Source organism: Asterias rubens, chromosome 16 (assembly GCF_902459465.1).
Source record: "Asterias rubens chromosome 16, eAstRub1.3, whole genome shotgun sequence".
NCBI lineage: Eukaryota > Metazoa > Echinodermata > Asteroidea > Forcipulatida > Asteriidae > Asterias > Asterias rubens.
Window position 1 is genome coordinate 978228 of NC_047077.1, and position 23017 is coordinate 1001244.

Genomic DNA, 23017 nt, shown 5'->3' on the forward strand with positions numbered 1-23017 from the left:
GCGAATTCTTGTGACACAATGATTTGCATAAAGCGAATTCTAAAACGTTTACTTCACGCAGTATTTCTGCAAACTACTTGCGCACCCTCATGACTTCAACTCAGCTAGGCTTTAACTACGTCTCCACAATACCCCTTTACCAAACTTTAGTATGAGTCAAACATTTACTACAAAAATCAGACTGTGTGAATGGGGACATCCAGCCCCGGGAGCCACGAAGCACAAAGTGGCTCCCTAAACAAGTTAAAGACAGGTGAAAAAGAACAAGCGATACCGCCCTCTATCGATGGTTTGAAATGGACCAAACGGAACATGGGTTGTCTATAATAACAGCCCTAGTATAAAATATATTTTTTCATAATGTGTACGACCCAAAGTTAGTTGCAAGAGAGAATTTTGGCTATGTGAACATTAGTCCGAACCATAACCGGGCAGCACGCTCGCTCCTCGGGTGCTGGGCCCAGGACGCGCGCCCAGGACCCCATTGTCCCTCGGCCGACACCCTGCTCTCTCCGGTTCCCGGACTCCCGACCCTTCTGCTCCCAACCAGTGGGATTATGCGAAGTGTGGAATAGCTAAACGCCAAGTGCAAAAAACAAAAAACCTCCTGGGTTTCCATGTATAAATAAAAAATGAAAGCACCACAACCCCCCCCCCAAAAAAAAAAAAAACAAAAAAAAAAAACAAGGGGGTCGCAAGGGGGCCCCAACATGTCTAAATCAAGAACTCCAAACTCAAGAACTAACGTTCAAGAGATCTAACAAAGTGAAATACGTACAAAATAAGGGGACTTCAAAATAAGCCATAATACACCAAACAATCAAAACAATGTCACAACCCTAAAATACTCCATCCCAGCGCCAACGAAAAAGGTTGGAGCCTCAATGAAAATATCCATAATTAGATTGCCACCACAAACTTTCAAAAGCTACGAATAAATGCTTAAAAAAGTAAAAAAGAAGTACATAACCATAAGGAGTGATTTTACAAGGTGCTATATATAATTATGACTTTTCACAGTTAATCTAAATTTGTAACGGCGCCTTCTTAGCAGCCTCAGCCACGAACACCAGAGCCCCCTTTACCACTGGGCATAATACTCTCACGCCTCAGGCTATGTGTTGGGCCCTGTACCCCCATCCCATTGCCCCTCCTCGGCAACAATCCTGCACTTCGGTGACCGGACTCAGGTCCCCCTCTGTCCATTATAAGAAGAATTTCACCCCAAACTATAAAAACAAAAATCACAAGAGGTGAACCACGAATTGTTCTCAAATTTTGCCCTCCAAAAATCGTCTAAAAGAAAAGAAGATGTAATGCCCCTTAACCCCACGTATGGATACCGGGCATCAGACTCTCTCGCCTCAGGCCCCATGGGTGCTGCTAGGCCCTAGACCCCCATTGCCCCTCGGCCGACAACTTCTCTGTTGCTCGGACCAATCAGACCAGTACCACTTCTGGGCTCATTATACAATTTAATTTATAGTGTAACATGATAAACTTGAAATTCAAGTTGAAAAACTAATGGGTTTCCTTATTGGTCCCCCCCCCCCAAAAAAAAAAGAACCGAGCTCCATTGGACACAAACAAGGTCTCGGAGGGGGGGGGGAGGGGCATCCAATCATGAAAGCCTGGGCATGTATGATTAAGCATGGATGAGAAATCGTTTCCAGATCCCGGGAAACCGGGGTTCGTTTTAAAGAAAAGTGTAAAACGATTAGCTTGCAAGTCAAGTTAATAAACAATGGTTTTTCTTGTTGCCCCCCCCAAGAAAAATAGAAATTATTTCAAAATTACCATAAAATTAAAATGACCGCTTATAATTAAAGATCCCCCTTCGTATGTCGACCAACTCATATGAATGGTATTACCTATATGAGGATAAGCCTTGTATTGTAAGAATTTCACCATTACGTAAAAGCGTTTTTTTTACTTTAAAAGAGGTGCCCTCCTATAAAAGAAGCCTCTAAAAAAAGAAAAAGAAAACACCCAGTTAAGCAGATAATTTTGCTTTGCTTAGAATGAGAAGGTAACCAATGACAAACTGTACAAGACAGTAGTCACATATTTTCGTTGTGCGCTGCTTTTGTGCTTAAAATAACTGGACACATTTAGTATAATATGTCAAAGATCAGTCTTCTCACTTGCTTTACATTATTATGCATACAATAACAAACCTGTGAAAATTCAATATTGGTCTCAATATTGGTCGTCGAAGTTGCGAGAGAATAATGGAAGAAAAAAACGCACTTGTTGCACTTTAGCTGTTGCTTTCAGATGCCTTGCATTCGAGACCCCAGTTTAGGTCTGGAAATCATTTAATATGTTTAATAAAAATGTTGTACTTTCCCAATAGATTCTACTTCAGAGGGAGCCATGTCTCACAACCTGTTAAACTGTCAACAGCTATCCATTACTCGTTGAAAGGTACGTTTTTATGTTCATTATGTTGGATAATTATTTTCATAGTATCCAGTGCCTCATTGTTTCCCTGGATGGCCCAGACAGTTCTGATAATTTTTTGCTGCCAATTTATCGGAAAAACTATGAACAAGACAATAAAACGTCCCCTGTGAAAAAGGACACTGAAAACTATTGGTAATTGTCAAAGACCAGTCTTCTCACTTGGTGTATCTCAACATTATGCACAAAAAACAAACCTGTGAAAAATATTGAGCTCAATCTGTCGTCTATAAGGGGCGAGATAATAATGAAAGAAAAACACCACTGTCACACGAAACTACGTGCTTTCATGCTTGATTTCGAGACCCCAAATTCTGAATCTGAGGTCTCGAAATCAAAATGGGAAATTACTTCTTTCGCGATAACTACTTACTTCAGAAGGAGCCGTTTCATGTTTTAAACTATCCAACAGCTCCCCATTACTCATTACCAAGAAAGGTTTTAGGCTAATAATTATTTTGAGTAATTACCAATAGTGTCCACTGCTTTTAAGAAAAAAATCGGAAAAAAATTAATATTCTTTATCCCGATGTAAATTTAACATCTATTTAAAGCAGTTTATCACAAAGTTTTATACGATCAACAGCTCTCCATTGCTTGTTACAAAGTAAGCTTTTATGCTATCAATTATTTTGAGTAACTGCCAATAGTGTCCAGTGCTTCTTTGGTAATTACTCCCCGTGACATTAATGACCAAAAACAACTGACTTTTGTATATAAGAAGCACTGCAGCTGATAATTTCATTTCGAGAATTTGATTTTCTAGAGAGGGGGATTCAGAATACACTAATATAGAGCCTACTGAGAAACGTTTATGTATGAAACGGTTCTCGGTTTATCACTCCAAATACAAATTCTTCAAATACGAATTCTTCCTTCGTGGTTATCGTGGGACATTATACACCTATCCATCTCGGCAATAATCTCAATTGAAAACGCGACCACATTTTTTTTGGAAATGAAAGTTTCGCAGGTTAGTTTTTTTGTGTGTATAGATTGTTGAATCAATAGAACGGCTCAAAAACTAAAGGTGTTATTTGCTTTGAAAGACGAGTCCGTTGGGCTTTAATGTTATTGTTTGGATGTCATCATGTTTTCACAGGCCCAGACAGAGCAACATTTCCGTAAAAAAAGGGAAATTTATTTGAGCACTTTATTTCTCCTAATTAGATTACTATATTATCAGAACATTGTGCATTAGTTACGTATCACACAAACCGATTAACATAATTGCCAACCAAAGACACAGCAAAAAAGAATAAGTAGTATCTGTGTTATAAGTTGAAAAATATCCCCTAATTTGAAATTGCCATGCGAATTTTGTTTTGCTGTTTATAATAATAAATTGTATTTTGTATTGCTCATCATAGTATCCAATACGAAATTTGTCCACTACAGCGATGTAGCAGCTGTCAAAGTCCAAGTACACTCTACAGTACAGTCATAATATTATAATGTAGGCCAAATTGATTGTCAGTATAAAAGCAGTGTTCTGTAAACGATGAGTAAAGAATGTATGTTGATAGAAAACCCGCGCCAAAAGAGAGCTGTAGAAAAATTGATAATACGTAGCCTCGCTCTGGGGCGTGGCGCGGCATTGCTGGCCGTTCGTCCGTGTGTGTACAGTTTGCGGGAGACCCATCAATGACGTCACCAAAGCTCATAACACACCGACTCGTCGTAAAAACCAAACAGACGCCGATGTCTGCCGAATTGATCACGTAAAAACACCGCCATATTCAACATTTATCTACCTCCCGCGAAGTTATTTCAGTACTACAATGGCTGGTGATCAGTTGCGGTAAAATTGTTCGTGTTGACGTTGTCGTAAGGAAAGGATATTTGGAGTTGTGGACGGGAATTCCCGGCTGCTGGCTGACTGATGGCGTATCGAAATTGAGCGAAGCCGCCAAGTTGCGTGTACTCCGTTGGAAGACATAGTCATGCCACGTCAAAAACAATCAAAACCCAAGGCTCTAAAACGTGAGTATTTTCACTTCAAACCTTCCTATATGTTAATGTTGTGTGTGTCAGTGTGACTACAGGTCCATAGAGGACCGTTTGGGAGTGAATTTGTAGCGTCAGTTGGTGAAAGTTGCCATGTTTTTGTGATGAATCTAGGGTGCATTTTGGGGAAATACCTCTCTCGTATTCGAGTTGGGGTTCCCTCATTAGCTATTGCGACATTCCCGTCATGACGCGTCATCCCTCCGGAGGTCACAACATTGAGGGTGATTCATGCCACTATTTCTGTGAAACAGGACAATTTTCCACAGGAATTCCACCAACTTATTTAATATGAGTATTATTAACTTCGTATTGGAGTGATTTTCAGTCTGTGGGGATGAGTTTGTGATGATTTGAGGGCAGTTTGTGGAGAGTTTTTCCCGAAGCTAGTGAGGGGGTGGATTAGTTATCCGGGCTTTCAGTCATGGAATGCTATTCATTGACTGGTCATGTGATGATGTGTGTGTGGTGCATAGGGATAGTAATTTCTCACCACACACACACAGTCGATCGTATGACTACCATACAGGACATACGTGTACTACAATGTAGTTTTCACAGTGCAGTGTTTACATGTATTTTATTAGGTCTTTTTTCAGGTGTAACACCCCAAATAATATAACAAATCGTGTCTATTGTTAATAAATTCCTTCATTTTATGATGATGTATCACGTACACACTAGTTTAGTTGTAGACTGGCTGGTCAATAAAAATTGTTAAAGTTTTTTTGGTCAATAAAAATTGTTAAAGTTTTTAAATGGTGGGATATTTTTTATTTCAATGCAGGGTATTATCCTTTTTTGTTAATTTGTATTTAACACTCCAAAAATGAACAAGTGCAAAGACTTACTTGCTAAGAAGCAGTTTAGCTGTTAATGATGCAGTAAAGCTGTTGTCTTGTGTTGATAATTAAACATTTTGAGAAACACCTTTCGTAAACATTTCAATCTGAGAAACCTTTTACTAAGATTAATATAAATAAGAAGCGATTGTCATGTGAAATTGGGTTCAGGTGATAAGCTGTGATGATAGGGCCTATGTACATGTTCTTTGATGTTTTGGTAATCACGAGTGTCCTGCTAGTCTTTGAAGATGAGACAACGTTGATTGTGCGGATCATGTGGTTCATTGCCACACAGTTCAGTAGGCCTATTTGATAATAAAATATGTTGACCCCAGTATACACTGAAGCATTTCTCGGTTTTTCCTTTGGTACTTGGTAGTTATCCTCCTGAAACTTCCGCTAGGTAACTTCACAAGGAGGTCAGGCCTAAATTGTGAATGTAATTGCTTTTGAAAATTTAGTGGGATTTGAAATCTATGAGGGATTGTTAAAATTGTTGGAGATTATTCCGTACATTCAGGGATAACTTTCCGTATGGTGCAACCACTTTTTCACTCATTTTTACAAAAAGAGGTAAATTAGATACTATATTATTTCATATCGAATGAAAAAGTGGTGGAGCCATACGGAAACTTTTCCTATTTCAGTTTTCTTGGGAAAAAAGATTGTTGGTAGATGGCAGATGAGATGATAGGTATTTGCTGGGTATTACTTGTCAAAGCCTTTTCAGCATCTTGACAAGGTGAGAAGTTAATGAAGAAATTTCAGTTTTAGAAGTGGGAGAAGAGAATTGTTCTAGGGAAACCCCACAAAGTCAAGTAGGGACTGAAAAACTCAATCCACATCGTGCCCTTGATTTGAACCGGGTCCCCAGAGGTGGAAGGCGAGGCTAGACACCACTGCACAAACCTGTTCATTTACTCTGAGTCAATACATTGTGATTGTCATCCCACTGTCGTGTCTCCATTTAACACTTTAGGACTAAATGTGTAAAGGTACATCAAAATACCTATTGTTGACAGTTCATGCATGCTTGAGATGTTAAATTTGTATCCTACCATACATTGTTGTATACACATTACCCAAATCAGAGTCCAATGGTTGTTACCATGGTGTTAGATTTTGTTATGTACATTGTAGCTTGAATTGATCCTACATTGTACCTAACTGTTACATTACATACAATGTACAATATGGTCTTGGCAGTTATTACAGGCAGGGATACAAATGCAGGTAATACTTGTCAAAGACCAGTATCCTCAATTGGTGTATCCCAACATTTGCATAAAATAACAACTGTGAAAATTTTGCCTGAAGCCTTTCTCAGACAAAGTAGAGTGTGGATGGTTAAAATGTATAATATTGAAAAGATCCAACCTGGAAATACTCATAGGCTAAGACTGGCTTTCAACTTTATGTTCTGGTTCATGTACCAGCACTAATTCGCGAGAGTTCCAGATGATTGCTGTCACTGTGTCGGTGACAAGAAAATGTTATTTGAAGTCCCAACATTTTAATATTTTGATCTGCAAAAACACTGTACAGGCAGTGTGTACATGGTGTTTAGGCCTGCGTACACAAACACAATGTACTCTACATTCATGTTGATACATTACGTAGATGTACAAAGGTGCAAATCATTGCTGGATGTACATGTAACACTGCAGTTTGGATGATGTGTTTCTGATCAGATCTATGTTTTTCATATTGCAAATTTGCAAATAATGATTTGTTTTTCTTTGTGGGTCAAGTGCCTTTGCTAAAAAGTACGCTATTTTGAAGTTTAGTACATTATGAACAAAATCTCATTTCCATTTGATAATGTTATAAGTTTTTTAGTCAGCTCGGGCTTTTTATGTTTGGTTTTGTTTTCATTTTTTAAAAAGCAAAAATGTACAGCTATTTTTTTTTCAACTCGATGTAACAATCATATTAAGAAGAACTGCATAATTTTCATAGAAATGGTAAACTGCAGAATTCCATGCATGACTCTATCGGCGGTGCCATGGTACATCATGTACACGTTTTGGATGGGCCCTGCTATGTATTTGTACGTGTTGTCAAATTATTTTGATCATCAATCTGCAATTAGGGTTTGTACCAAAATGCATCAGTCTGCTAATGTAAGTTTACAGCAACTGTATTTATATTTGGCATCCTGCCAGTAATAATAAAGAGGAAAAGATTGTTTGTCCAACTTTGCTCTTTTATTTGGGTACAATATTGATCATTTAGAAAGCATGATACATGTTTGAAGTGTACTCACTCCTTCACTGTAAAGTATGAATATGTAGGCAATCGCCGACTGGTAATAAATTTCCTTTTGGGTGGGGGGGGGGGCGGTTGGGGGTTCGGTTCAGGAGTGGTATTGTATGGAAGTCAGTGCCAAACTTTAGAGTATGACTAGTCTGCGTCGCCAGACTAATTTCTGGAACAAAGAAATTGATAGGACTGACAGACCGGGGGTGGAATTTCACGAAGAGTAAAGACGGTAGTCTTATCTCGAGATAGGACGAGTTTCCTGACTTACCATGTACATGTAGCCTTAAGTGTTTTATAACTCCTAAAATAGTCCTCGACTAAGTCCTAATTTAGGAATATTTTTGTGAAATTGACTCCAGGGCTTACACCTGCTTAATGGTCAAATGCAGTTTTTCACTCACTCAAAAATAATCAAAAAGGTTTTAAACAATTCACACCTGAAAAGGAAGAAATATTCATGAGCATTGTAGGTCATAGAGTTTTTACTAGTCTACAGGGCAAGTTATTACTGGACAATATGTATGTAGGGCTAGCGTTAAGGGTGAGCTCATCACACATTTCGCATTTTCGCCAACTAAGATTGGTACCGTTTTAAAACCAATCTATATTATGTAGCTTACATAAAGCCCAATTTAAAAGAGCTGCAAAATGCTTTTAAAAGCAAAGCAAGTAGACATGTGTTCATGTAAGCACAACATTATTTGGCTTACCAGAATAAGGTAACCAGCAAAAGTACTATTCCATGTAATGCAATATTACAGGCCTTGAACTTCGCTCTTGAAGGGGCCAACAATTTTCCTCGATAGCACATGGTGTAAGTGCCACCTCTACATGTACGTGGGGAAATTTGAAGTTGTATTGGAACCTTGCAGAGGGCACTACAGCAAAGCACAGGGCATCACGGCAATTGCTGTTGGTGCCACGGGTTAATTTAAGGCCTGCATACATTCTTTTTGTTGTTGATTAGATGATCTTCCTAAAAAGGGAACTCGGCAAACTCCCACAAGGGGATGTAAACGCCAGGCTGGCAACAGCCCATCTCTCCCATTAGACTGTATGGTGCCAAAGTATCCTGGATAATTTTCAGTTATTCCGTAATTATGTTTCGCGGTTGGCCATGGTGAGGTACTTTCCCTTTCGGTTTGGTACCAAACACTGAAGCCAGTCATGTGGTTAGCTGCTGTTGGAAATATTGTGTGATATCTATTGTTCTGCAGACAATCACTCAAGCATTGACTTGGTACAAAGTATTGTCATAGGACTTTTCGACTTGAGTACAACAGTCTGCAGACTTGTACTTGAAGGTCACAAACCCTCTTTCTTTAAATTCATTGATAATTTTTGCAAACTTTATAAAAGAAGAATTCTGCTGTTCTGCACTTTTATTGACAATTTATGATGAGAAGTGGCTGTATACTCTGTCTTAGTGCAGTTTAAGATTTAATGTCTGGTACTGTGACCCTGCAAGGTTTTAAATGGCAGTTATAGAATGAGTCACTACTCTTTTATTCCCATGGATTCATAAATGCGATTTTGGTTAAAAGGCCTGATAAAGTAGGAACTCTTATCTGTTTTTCGCAACCTTGAGCTCTATACATCTGGTGCATTATATGAGACAGTTTTTCAGAGTATGCATTTGTCTGCGTAGTATTCCCATCCTCGTATCCATGGGCTAAAATGGCACGGCGAGATCGATCACCCCTGGGAACGAGGTTGTGGGCTAACCCGCACAAATGCTATCGGAAAACAACCGGTTATATACAGCTCTTACATCTGGTCATTATCAACCATTTTAAACACCTCCACGTGACTAGCTCTCCACCAATAGGAATAGCGAAACTGTCTGGGGACTTTTGAATGAACTTTTTAGCAGGCTGCTTTGAGCATACAAGTACTGTAAAGATGTAGATTAGAAACATCAATGCACTGTACTTGTGTGCACAATGAGACAATTAGTAACTCAATCTCAGTCTCGCCATGAATCCTCCATGGCCTCACTCTGATTGCATTTCAATCAATGGCCCATTCCTCAACCACTGTCAAGGCCCGGAGTACTATAGTAGTTCTGTACTGAATACTGTGGTTTGTGAGTAACACAGTAGCTAGCTTGAAGAGTAACACAGTAGCTGGAATATAACACAGTTGCTGGAATATAACACAGTTGCTGGAATATAACACAGTAGCTGGAATATAACACAGTAGCTGGAATATAACACAGTAGCTGGAATATAACACAGTAGCTGTAAGAGTAACACAGTAGCTGTAGCACAGTAGCTGGAATAGTAAAACAGTAGCTGGAATTTTATAACACAGTAGCTGGAATATTACACAGTAGCTGGAATATAACACAGTAGCTGTAATAGTAACACAGTAGCTGTAGCACAGTAGCTGGAATAGTAAAACAGTAGCTGGAATTTTATAACACAGTAGCTGGAATATTACACAGTTGCTGGAATATAACACAGTAGCTGTAAGAGTAACACAGTAGCTGTAGCACAGTAGCTGGAATAGTAAAACAGTAGCTGGAATTTTATAACACAGTAGCTGGAATATTACACAGTTGCTGGAATATAACACAGTAGCTGTAAGAGTAACACAGTAGCTGTAGCACAGTAGCTGGAATAGTAAAACAGTAGCTGGAATTTTATAACACAGTAGCTGGAATATTACACAGTAGCTGGAATATAACACAGTAGCTGGGAGTAACACAGTATGGTAGCTGTAACACAGCTGTAACACAGTAGCTGGAATAGTAACACAGTAGCTGAAAGAGCTGACAATTTATTACAATTTGTTACATGTTTTACAAAGGTAATATACATTGTACATAAACTGTGCAGTTGTGTGATATTGTACTAACTATATCAAGTAATTGTGAACTATATACAATGCATGTATACACGTGGTGTCAATTCTGTACATCTTGAGGATGATGTTATTATGAGAATGGAGTGTGAGAGCTTTATGAAATGTGAAGCCTTTTGCTGAGTGGGATCCTGGGCACGCCTAAGAGCCGGGGAAAAATTTTGATTAATTTTTTTGTAGCTCTGAGTATGCACTCTGATGGGGTTCCTAATTGCCACTTCTTCCTGCTGACTTCTTTGAGCAAAGGTCTTCAAGATTGCATTTGATCACGAACTTACGTTACTTAATCTACTGAGCGGGTGCCACATAAATCGTGTGGTGTACCAGATTTTTTAGCATGTTGCAGAGCACTTTTTATGTACATAAAAAATAGGCTCCTTATAGTTTTTCTCAGTAACACTAATAATCTGATCAGTATAAATAATCTGCAGATCAGAAATTATTAATCAGGGGTCTTAATCCCCTGCATTGCATGGCTGTATCCATCAAGCTTAATCCCCTGCAGTACATGACTACATCAGGCTTAATCCCATGCGTTGCATGACTACATCTTGCTTACTCACTGCTCACTGTGAGAACACAATACACATCACAGTCTGATGATACACACATCTAAAAATAGACGCAGACACAAACCAATGTGTGCACTCCCTACTGCCCTTTCTCTACTACACTTTGGAGGGAGAACCTCAATGGTACTACTATAGTACTACTACTAGTCATTGACTGATTGACTGATTCAAGGCCATGAAATATTTAAGATTTTACTGACTAAAGTCTTGCAGCTTGCATACATAATGAGAAAGTGAAGTGCACTTCATGGTCAATGCATTGTAGTGTACTATGATTTATGAATGTAAAAGTGAACAGTACAAATACAACGCAGCAAGTACATTGTACATTGTACACTCATTCATAAAGCTAAACTGAATTTTGTTGCAATACTGTACAAATATGCACTTTCAGAGGCATCACTGATTGACTGATTCAAGGCCATGAAATATTTAAGATTTTACTGACTAAAGTCTTGCAGCTTGCATACATAATGAGAAAGTGAAGTGCACTTCATGGTCAATGCATTGTAGTGTACTATGATTTATGAATTTAAAAGTGAACAGTACAAATACAACGCAGCAAGTACGTTGTACACTGTACACTCATTCATAAAGCTAAACTGAATTTTGTTGCAATACTGTGCAAATATGCACTTTCAGAGGCATCACCAATGGGAAGTTATAAATAAAATTTACATACACGAATGTGGTGCTAAATTTACGTTAAAACAAACGACAAAGAAACAATTGGTTTACCCTCACATTTTATTTTAGTGACTGGCCAGCACCTTGTCATTTCAGTAGTCCGTCACATTTTTCACTTGGTCAAAATTTCATTAAATAGGGATGCTTTTCAATACTGAACTATGTATAGGCCTACAGCCGTACCATTTGGAGTGAATTTTGACTGAAAATACAGAGGCCACGCCCCTCCAGGCTTTGGTCTTTGCCGTTTTATTTTAAGATTTTCCAATTGGAGTGCCTTTACAAAATGAAAACGGCTTTCCCCTTGCACCAAGAGGAAATTCAAGGATGGTCCTGCCTCATATTGATGATGAAACACATCGACCTTCGTAGAGATGTACTGTACTGTACTGTACATGTAGACCTTTTGCTCTTTACTTTAAAAGGCACTGTACACCTTTGGTAATTGTCAAAGACCTGTACAAATTTGGATTTGATTGGTTTAAATCAAAGTTGCAAGAGAATAATGACAGCTAAACAACATCCTTGTTGCACAAATGTGTGTGCTTTTAGATGCTTGAAAAAGGCTTCAGGCCTGAGTCATATTGAGTGAGATATTACATTGTCCCTCTTTCTCAAAACAACTATGTTACTTGTGAGGTTGAGCCCTTTCTCACGATGTGTATACTTCCTACAGCTCTCTATTGCTAGTTACCAAGTAAGTTTTTATGCTAAACATTAGTTTGAGCAATAACCAATAGTGTCCAGTGCCTTTATGTATAAATAAACACCTCTTTGTTGACATCATGTACATATGTGTGGATGAACAAGAAGGATACGTACATTGTACATGTAGGCATACATTGTATGAATTCATACTATGCCACAGAAAAAGGGTCATCATCAGTCAGTTGTGCAATGCTTACAGTACATCCGACCACGGATAATAACGGATGTTATGGTTACAATCAGTGATGTATTACATCAATGGTTTCACCAATTAAGACACTAGGGTTTGCTAACATAAGACCGACCAAGCCCAGCACATTGACTGTGGTCGTCTGGCTGAATGGTATGGTTGTCCCTGGTTACTAGACATCGTCTTCCGCTCAATAAACAGGCCAGATCCTGCTCCACAATGATTAGGCCTACAATGTTATGTTTTTTAAAACATGAATTGGAACGTGAAACACTTTGGGTGTGATTTAGTTCTCCGCCTTGTGAATAAGCTTCGTCTGGTTGATTTCTTTTTCTATTTTAGGATATTGTGTAAGTTTCAGGGAAAACATCCACAGGACAAGAGGTTTTGTTGCTCAAAATGTTTACTGAACCTGAACCTAGTCAAGGGGTCGATTTCACAAAGAGTTAATTTAGGACTAGGCTTAGCATACAAGGATTTTTAAAGGCTAAGTTAGGATGAGTAACTCCTGTTACATAACTCGAGATAAGACTAGTTTTAAAAACTCTTTGTTAAATCTACACTCTAGGGCTCAAATTCACTAAGTACATTACTTAGATAAATCTATGAGTTGAACTGGCTTTCCAAACACAGTATCAACCTCTTCCCTCACAAGTACCCTCACAAGTACCCTAGGTGAGGAGCTCTAAGCAGTTATAATCATCTTGCTCTTACATGTCACATACATGTAAGTGTCGTAATAATAATAGTAATAGTCGATATTTATAGCGCTTACGCTTTGTACACCCGAAGGGCGTCTTAAAGTGCTGAAACATACAGTATTTCCTGCAAGGTATACGTGGGACTAGGTTTTTTAATTATGAGATCTACTCCTTTTACATGTAATGGTTTACTAGGTGCTGTGGCGCAATATGCTGACAATCCAGCCAGGAACACCGGGGCAAACCCCTTCTCTTTTTGATAAGTGCACTGGGTTCTTTTACGTGCATTACACAACACACGGGACCAACTTCTTAACGTCCCATCCGAAGGACAAAGCAATGGATAAGTGTCTTGCTTAAGGACACAAGTGTCACGGCTGGGGATTCGAACCCACACTCTGCTGATCAGAAACACCAGAGTTTGAATTTGGTGCTCTTAACCGCTCCGCCACGACACTTCCACTGGGATTCAAACCCACACGCATATTAAATGACTAAACTACCAGAACTTGAAATTAGATGTTCTAAACCAGACAGCCATGGTACCCTTTGCTCGTTTTATGAAATGAGGTCTAGACTAGGATTTCCAACCTGTCACTTAAATGGGAATTATATCCTTTTATTCTGTAAATTGATCTGCTGCTCTAGCTGACTTGGCTTGATTCCAACTTTCTCATTGCATATTGCGCTCTATCTGGGGCGTGTTTGAGTACAGAGGTTTAATTATTTGTACATGAATGCATGAACTTTATACTGAGCGATAATGAAATGCGTTACGTATAATGTAGTATGTAATGGCAAGGCAGTTGGTGACTCCTGAAACTAATAACAGAGCACACTGTGCATGCTATGAGGATGTATTGATAATGTTGCTGGAACATTTTTTAAAAGAGGCATCGAGGCAAAGACGATTGCATGGAGACGATTGTGTCTGATGCTGCATTTACTTTGGCTTCTACTCAAATCTGTCACTTGGTAACACTCTTGCCCTGTACTGTAAACATTGTTAATACATTCTTCAAGGCATGTGGAGCTATGTCTTTTAAGTATGGAACCTTTGCCTTTATATTTAACACCATGTAATGGTTTACAAGGTGCTGCTGGCAACAGCACAATTTGTGCACCCAATCAAACACTGGGTGAACATCTTCTCTTTTCAATACATGAAACTTGAAAGTGCACTTGGTTCTTTTACGGGCAATACCTCGACAAACGGGACCTATGGCTTTTTGTCCCATCCGTCATGTGTTGTACCTATAACGTCTTATTTTAACTGGAAAGGTTCGCAACCAATGCACTGTACCTGTGGTGATCAATAGCAACCAGTAAACTGTATCCATAGCAACAGTTCAGCTTCTTGGTACCTAGACGTCTCGGAGGCAGAAATATAGAGGCTGATAAAACAGACACTCCAGGGATCACTAATTTGTTCTTCTTTACAAAATTCAAACCAACTCAACATCAATCAAAAACCTTTATCCATACAGGCAGCAACAATGGATTTTTTTTTTTGGGGGGGGGTAAAAGTATCTTCAAAAATAACCTTAGATAAGTCTCAGATTTGTGTATTCTGAACAGAATCGTTTCTGGGCAAGTTTACATAAAGTTGCTCACAACTGCATAGTAGACAAATGTATGGACAGATAACAATTGTTAACCAGTAAATGTGCCAGATTCAAAGGTTTCAGAGCTTGTATTTTGGGGCTGTGTCTACACTGTACCATGGAATTGGAATTGGGATTGCCTGCCAAGTGAAGTGCGCCCTCTGTTGAGCAATTGTTGACCAACCAAAACAAATCCTGACACTAAGCTGTTACATTGCTTAGTGGTTTTGAGGAAGGATTCTTAACCATGTATGGTAACGCATTTTGATGAGTGATACACACGTAGTTTCTGATGTCAAATGGGATCATATTGTGTGTATGCTGATATGAGGATAGGCTGTATTGGCAATCAGGATATTTGCAAGCCTGTCCTGGATGTCATGGATGTGACGAAACATCCTCTCAAACTAGACCCATTTCCTCATTCCTGAATATAACTGTACATTGTACATAGCCTGTACACTGTAGTGCACTGACTAGTATCATGTCTACTGAGCGTGAACAATTTAAGAAGTAACCACCAGTCAATACATGTATGCTGATTTTTCTTTAAAAACCCCCACAGTTTTTTACATTGTTCAAGCGTTTATAGCCCTATAACTACTACAGACTGTTGTCATGCTGCCACACAATTTCAAATTTAATTTTGTCAATCCAATACATGTAGATCCTACTTTAAAATGAAAGGCCTATCATTTCGAAACAAACACTTTTTATACAGTATGCTGCCTACATTTATGTACATGTATGTAGCCCAATGCGAAGGCAACATGCCCCTTTAAAATTGAACTCTTTACAGAAAACTACGTACAGGCAACATTTAACACCATTCGTTTCGAAAGGGACTCTGAAACAGTGCAGTGACATGTTGTTCCCTAGGCCTAATGTTCATAGTATTGTTCTGTGGGCGTGTCAATTGCATTTTTTTTTAAAATGAGTTCAACATTTGAAATGAAAATAATATTCCAAGTCTCTGTCTTGCTAGAAAACTGGCTGGGCAGGAATATAGAGCCAACCCATGACATGTTTGACCTACACATCAAATACATATATGTACATGTATAACAAAATTATGTGTTCAGTAGGCCTAGAAAAAAAAAAAAAGTTAAAGCGATGAGCACTACAGTACATTTTATATTGTAACAGGATAATATTTACAATCAAGGTTTTTCCACAATTTGTTGTTCAGAGTTAGTTTTCAATTTTTGTTTTGTTGGCAGGCAGTCTGATAAAGGAATTTGTAATAAATTACCCATCCACTTTAATGCATCATGTACATTTGTAAACATGTATAAACTGTACATATGACAAAATTATAAAAGTGGAGGTTGCAGAAAATATTTCCAATTGGTTCAATTTTATATATAATATTTTATTATTTGAATAAATACCCATTTGTGCATTAATAATAGTTCACTATAATGTGTAGTTTTAAAGTTTTATAACACAATTTTGTTTGCCAGTACAAACTTGTGAGACCCTGCAATCATTCGGTGCAATCCCCTCTCAGTGTACAGTACACATACATGTAGCTGAATCAACCAACTGAGGAATTACCGCCATCCAGCCAGGGAGCTATTTATAGCTTGGCAACCAGATTATCAATAGGAAACCAGTCCTGTCACAGCTGACCCCAAAGCTTCCTCTCTCAGCCTCTACTGCAACAGACATGTCTCTCTACTGGGGATTCCAGGCTGTGCAATTGCCAGAGGGGGTGATGTGTGGCATGCAGTGTGGCAGGTGGCCTTGTCAGTTGTCACCTGAAGGTTCCCTGGATTGGGGAGACTCAGTTGGATGATGAGGGGTCTGATCGGGGTTTAATTTCTCAAGGGGGGTACATGTACATGTAGTTTGTATCCTTCAAGATGAAGTATGTAGGCCTATGTTGTGAGGAACATTTACATGTACTGTACGTGGTACATGGTGTGCAATTCTTGTAGTATTAATACAAAATCAAGGTATTAAAACAAAGAGACCTTTAAAGTCATGCCTCAAAATATCCCATGACACCCACAGCAATAGCCATGGTGCCCTGTGCTTTTGCTGTGGTGCCCTTCCTATACAAATTTACATTTTCATTATATTGTAATTTTGTTGAGTGGCCCTCCAAGAGCAAAGTTTAATTAACGGCGAATTATAACTTTTTGTTTCATATAGCTAGCACCCCATTACAGGTTTTCTAAGGCTTGAGAGTGTTTGGTCTCATGCCTAGAACTTTATGATAAATTAGGGCCCATTTTATACAACTAAAATAAAGAACATGCTTTTGCAATTGTACATCATGTACAGTACATGTACATTGTACATGATACGTAATGTAACAAATCCCAAAACATTTGTGTTTTAAACAGGTTAACCCATAGAAAATAAGCATCATAAAAGAAAATTTGAAATCCTGTTCATGGGCCTGTAACTACTGGTAATATATGAAGGAAACTCTCCCCTGAAATGATAAGGGCAACCGAACTCTGAAGGCTAACCCACTTTTGTAATGAATGTACTGGGTAACATCCCAGAAGGGGAAGCCTGTCTGGCCAACTCTCCCTGGCATGACATTTGAGCCTTCCCAACAGTTTAACTTGCCACTCCAGATGTGCAAGGAGTAAAAGGGTGCTGTCTGCTCTGGGTGCACAGTTGTACTGGGTGAACTTGACTGGACGGTTACACACTCTGACTCCATAGTTTGTGAATGTTTGGTTGAGTGACTCTTTTGAGAGTGTATTTACTTTGATGCTGTCTCGTTGGTCGTAAGGTACGGGGGATGTCGTGTTGGTTGTGTGACTCAAACTTTAGTCGGTAGAGACGTCAAACTGGGATGAGCTGTTTACTTAGTGGAGTGTCAGCCTGGTGTTTTTCCATTCTTTGATTTATGCCAACAGTCTGCGTTCATGTTGTAAAGTGAGTGTTTTATAAAATTGTTTTTTAATATGGGCCATGTTGAAGAGAAAGTGTTTACAGGATGTGCCCCATTGTATCATACTGTGTAGCTGTTTTTGTTAAAGCGAAAAGGTGGTGAAATTCCACTCTTTTTCCTGGAAAGCCTGCATGTGTGTTACAGCTACAATGTAGATTGTGAATTGGCAGAACTTTTTGATGTCCATTGATCATTGTGTTTGTGTGTACAGCAGTCTGTTTGTTTGCACGTCATTTATTAGTCTGTTCAATTCTAAAACTTGTCTAGTACATGGATAATATTTAATTGGTGTTGTATTAATACTACATCGGTACAATGTACATGTAGCAGGTTTACATTTTAAATTGACCACAGATACATGATACATGTATTTGTACTGCTGATCTTTGATTGTGCCTCAGAAGGTAATTAGGCACGATCGTTTTTGTGTGTGATAGCTACTCCTGCACTGGTGGTAGCTGCAGTGGTGTGTGTAGGCCCTACTAAAGCTAGTTATGCATTACAATGTAATTTGATGATGTAATTATGAATTGCGTTTGTCGTTCTTTACAGTTGTGTATGAGGATTTGTAAATTGATATTAAATTTGGTAGGCCTAAAGATTAAAGTTCGTACATCCTACATGTAGTAAGGTGTACGCACTTGTGTTAAGGCACGTACACCTGTTGCTTGAAGGAAGTGTCAGTCCCATTTGCACTCACAGGTGATTGCTTGGCCGAGTTTAAAGTTTTGTTTACACCTTTGAGAAAGACTGTGCTTGGGTCAAAATCTCCTTGGTTAGAATATTTTTTTTATAGGAACTTTTTTTCCAAAGTAAAACTGTAAAAGTTTTGTTTTTAGCCCTTGTGAAGAACTCTGTTGAGCCATTCTTTGTATTTTTTTTTTTAAATACACATGTGCATGTACATGAGTTTTAGTACAACAATTTACAGGGGCTCACAATTTTCCACATAGTGGTTATGAAATCTTTGTTTTAACTTTGGGTTTCTGTGATTGAAATTGTGTAAATAATTTTTGTTTTGTTACAGAGCAACGTGAGGAGGTTGAACAATTGATCCGTGATGGTGGCAGCACTGATACCAGTAAACAAGGTGAGTTTCTTGATAGGCTTACTCTGGTAGGGGCATATAGTAATTGGTATTTGACAAATAGCCATTTTCACACAAATACAATGTCCCTCTTATCCCTGTGGAATACAGTTTTTGGGAGTCAAGGGGTCGATAGGACTAGTTCCAACTTAGGACTAGTCCTACATGTAGGGAAAAAAAAACAAAACATGGTTAGTCCTAAGTTAGGACGAGTAACTTGTCATAACTTGAGATAAGACTAGTCCTAACTCTTAGTGAAATCCACCCCAGGGAGTTTTAACCACACAGTTACCTGGCATACTTTCACGCTGTCTTTGCCAAGAGGTACCTTTTCCACCATGTCCACAGGATTCCAGCTGTACGTTTTAAGAACACTGTGTTTTACCTCTCCATAATCCAGAGCAGGAGTCACTATATTATCTTACACTGTAGCCCTTTTCACACTGTACACTGTATCTCTCATCCCCGTGGAATACAGCCCTTGGGAGTTTGTTTACCCACAGTTACCCCAGCGAATTTTCACCGCGTAGGTCTCTATTCACATGGTGAACCTTTCAAGATGACCCATTGTTTCACTGCTTCTGTTCCAGGAGTGGCTATTCCCCATGGTTTGCCCTTATGCCAGGGTAGATCAGGGGTAAAACATTCAAAGTGTGAAAGGGCTGGTCGTCAATCCCCACTGTATAGAGTACATGTAGTGTGAAAAGGGCTACAAAAATAATATAATGCGTTTGAAATTTCGCGTGTGAAAGTTTCAGCTGCCTTCTTGCTGAGAAAGGAGAAACAAACTGTTGAGGTATTTTCACTGTACATACATGTACAGTAACACATAATACATCAGCGTCAAATTCATACATATTTACCGTTGTGAAAATGTGTGCCAATTGCATCTCTGGCCACAGAATTTGTGGACAGACACCAACCCTAAGAAATCTTACAAACGGTTCATGCAAGAATCTTTTCTCAGATTCAAATGTTTTAGGGTAAAACAAAAAATCCAAGCCATTTCACTTTGAAGGGAATCCTTTAGGCGTAATAAAAAGTGAAGCTGTCAACAGCTGTACACAGTGATTTGATTCTCAAAGTTTTAATGGTGGGGCAGTAATTGTTTGATAGTTACCAATCTATGACCCTCCCTTTAACTACTAGGTTTTTAAAATTATGTACACTGTGTAGTTCTCACAATTCCCTCTTTTTAATGTTCGTTTTGCATTGGGTTAATATATTTTGTTGTTACCCAAGGTTACGTATGTACATGTATGTAAGACACCGATGTGTATTGTACATAAAAGCAAGTCATACTCTGTACTTCTCGACTTCTATGAATAAAAATCCACAGGCAAATCACTCTGGTGGGATTTGAACCCCTGACCTTTTCATTGTAAGATAAGATGTCTTTTACCACAAGACCAGCTACCATGTACGTAGCAAGCCCTGTGGCTCGAATCCTATGTCATGTACATGTATGTGATAAGTCTACTACATGTAAATACTTAGAAGACGGTAGTACTTCTCTTTTAATAGATGGAAATTTGCATTTGAGATTAAATTACCTCTAGCTACCTGGCAAGCGGTCTACTTGGTAAGACACTGCTCTAGAATTGCAGGGTCGTGGGTTCGAATCCCACCCGAGTAATACATGTATGCGTGTCATTTTTTGTTTGACAGGGCTCGGGAAAGTACTTGAGTATACTGTGTGTACAGTGCTATTAGCACAAATCGGTGTATGGGTAAAACCAAAATCATTAGAAATCTACTCTTTGATTTACTCCTCATTCTAGCGCTTGGCATGATACTTTTCGCAAAAGCTCCCTGAAGTCTATAACTCAAGGGGTTGCAAAAAGGGGAGGAAATTTCTTTTCTACTGTGATGTTTCCAAGGGAGTTTGACATTTTTGTCAGTTACAGGCTATGTATGGTTCGCAACCCTGCCAATGGCAAAAGTAATGATAAGTCAATTGTTTTTCCCTCGTGTACACTAAGCAATGTGTGTCAGATGTATGCAAAGTCTGCCTCTAGCCACCCAAGGAGCAAGAAATGCTCCGGCCCAATTTAAGAATTAGTTGACCCTAGTCCATAGAGTTATATATAAGAACTAGCCATGTAGAGGGCGCACTAGTGATGCTACGCGCGTTGAATATGAAGTACACGTTGGAATTTGTGTTTGTTGAATGGTGACGCGATGCTGTTTTGTCAACTTACAAAATGGCCGCACAAACACTAAGCAATGCCTGTTCGTTCAACTAATAAAATGGCCGCCTGCGTGCATGCCGGGTTGCGTACATAGGCCAGTGCGCCCTCTAGTTCTTATGCCCTAGTCCAAACTTTAATGTGTGACAGCTGGTACGGCCTACATTGTACTACATAGTTGGGACTGGGACTTTACAATTTTTGGATCCCAGCTATAGTTGGGAAAATTCTACAGTGGTTCCTTGCTTGGTCACAGTGTTTTTGATCACAGCTCTAGTTGGGCTCACTAGTTCCTTGTTTGGTGACAATCTTTGGATCCCAGCTATAGCATGGTTGTCCCAAGTAACACTTGGGTCCAAACTAAAGTTGGGACATTTCTTAAGTTGGGTCAGAACAGAAATACCCACTAGCACTAGCAGTGTACATGTATAGCCCTTTTAAATCCATGGCTTTGGCTCCAGATGCGGTTGTTTTGACAATTTTCACGTGCTTTTGCATACGCGCTCAAGGCTTCAGACAAGAGGACGGAGCCTGATGCCAAATCCAAAGCCAAAGCCGTGATTTTGAAAAGCCTTGTTTTTGTGATAGCAGAGCTGCTTGTTGCTTGCTTGGTGAAAGATCTCTCGAAAAATTCTACAAACATTAGTTTCCTTTTCTACTTCGCATTTTTTATGAAAAAGACAAAACAAACACACATTACACGGGAAGTACAGTTGTACATGTACATTACATACTACATGTACGTGTACTCAGTGCCTACAATTCAATACATGTATGTTTGGAAAAAATTGAATTCAGTATTTCGATCCACCTGATTGCAATTAAACACATGACATGTTACTTTGTTACCCTGCCAGGGGAAGGATTGTGAAATCTAGAGAGCATGAATGGCTTTAGTTAACGCCCTAAACTTGACTTGTCAAAGTTGAACAAATTTTTCCACAAGATTGGTGTTTGTGCAAAAAGATGATGACTAAGACTTTGTTATTATAAATGAGCAAAATAAGGTATTAGGCTATTTTTGGTCATAACAAATAGCAATGTGGGGAGACACATTACAGTCACCTACATGTACATGTAGGTTCCAACAACTTAACTGTTATCTTGAAATAATTGTTTCATCGCATAGAAAGTTATATAAAAGAGATTTTTTTTTAACCGAACAAAAGTAAGAGGTGTTCGGGCTGTATCACGAACACCTAACAAGTATCTAAAATTCGGTATCAAATGAAAGCAAACATTCTTGAGTTGTACAAAACTAAAATCTCACCTCGGGTCAAAATTTAGGGCTTTGCTAATACCAGTCACAGCACAAGTTCAACATGTCAAAATGACAGGAAAAGGATGCAAGAAACGAGTACATTCGGAGGGTTTGCCCATAACTGTTTTAGAGGCTACTAGCTAACCAGTTAGCTTGTCATTTCACTATTCTGCAAGTTTTCCACAAATGTGTTCTTTCAATTTGTTTACAGTGATATTGGTTAATGCATTAAACTCTGACTGGAAGTCCATGGAGTCCACAGAGCTCATGGCTTCTGTTGCCCTGGTTTTGGACTTGGTGCCCCTTCGAAAGTTTGCCATAGACTCTAAGATTTTCCAATGGAAGTGCCCTTTGCAAAATGGAAATGACCTGCCCTTGTAGGCACATTCTAAAGCGGAAAATATTCTGATCTGTACATGAATGTACATGATCATACTGTTTATGTACTATACACGTGTACATGTAATTGTGTTCAGCATTTTCTTTTGCTGGTATCTGATCATTCTCCATTCCATACAGTTAAAGTTTGTTAATTGTCTGAGGGTGTTCACCTACATGTGACACGTGCTACACATATTCTTGTACCAGGTTCATGCATAGAGAAAGGGTCCATGTAAACTTGCAAAATGGCAATGTTACAAAATAAATGACATTTTCCTTCT

General features: G+C 38.9%; 1 protein-coding gene across 1 annotated transcript in view; it reads left to right on the forward strand.

Moving 5' to 3' along the window:
- The first annotated feature begins 4150 nt into the window (after positions 1-4150).
- LOC117301167 (zinc finger protein 40-like) overlaps positions 4151-23017 on the forward strand; it is a 28221-nt gene continuing 9354 nt past the window's right edge. Inside the window, exons 1-2 of the mRNA XM_033785067.1 lie at positions 4151-4446; positions 18846-18908. Coding sequence (XP_033640958.1) covers positions 4407-4446; positions 18846-18908 — 103 coding nt within the window. The 5' untranslated portion in view covers positions 4151-4406. The remainder of the gene's footprint in view (positions 4447-18845; positions 18909-23017) is intronic.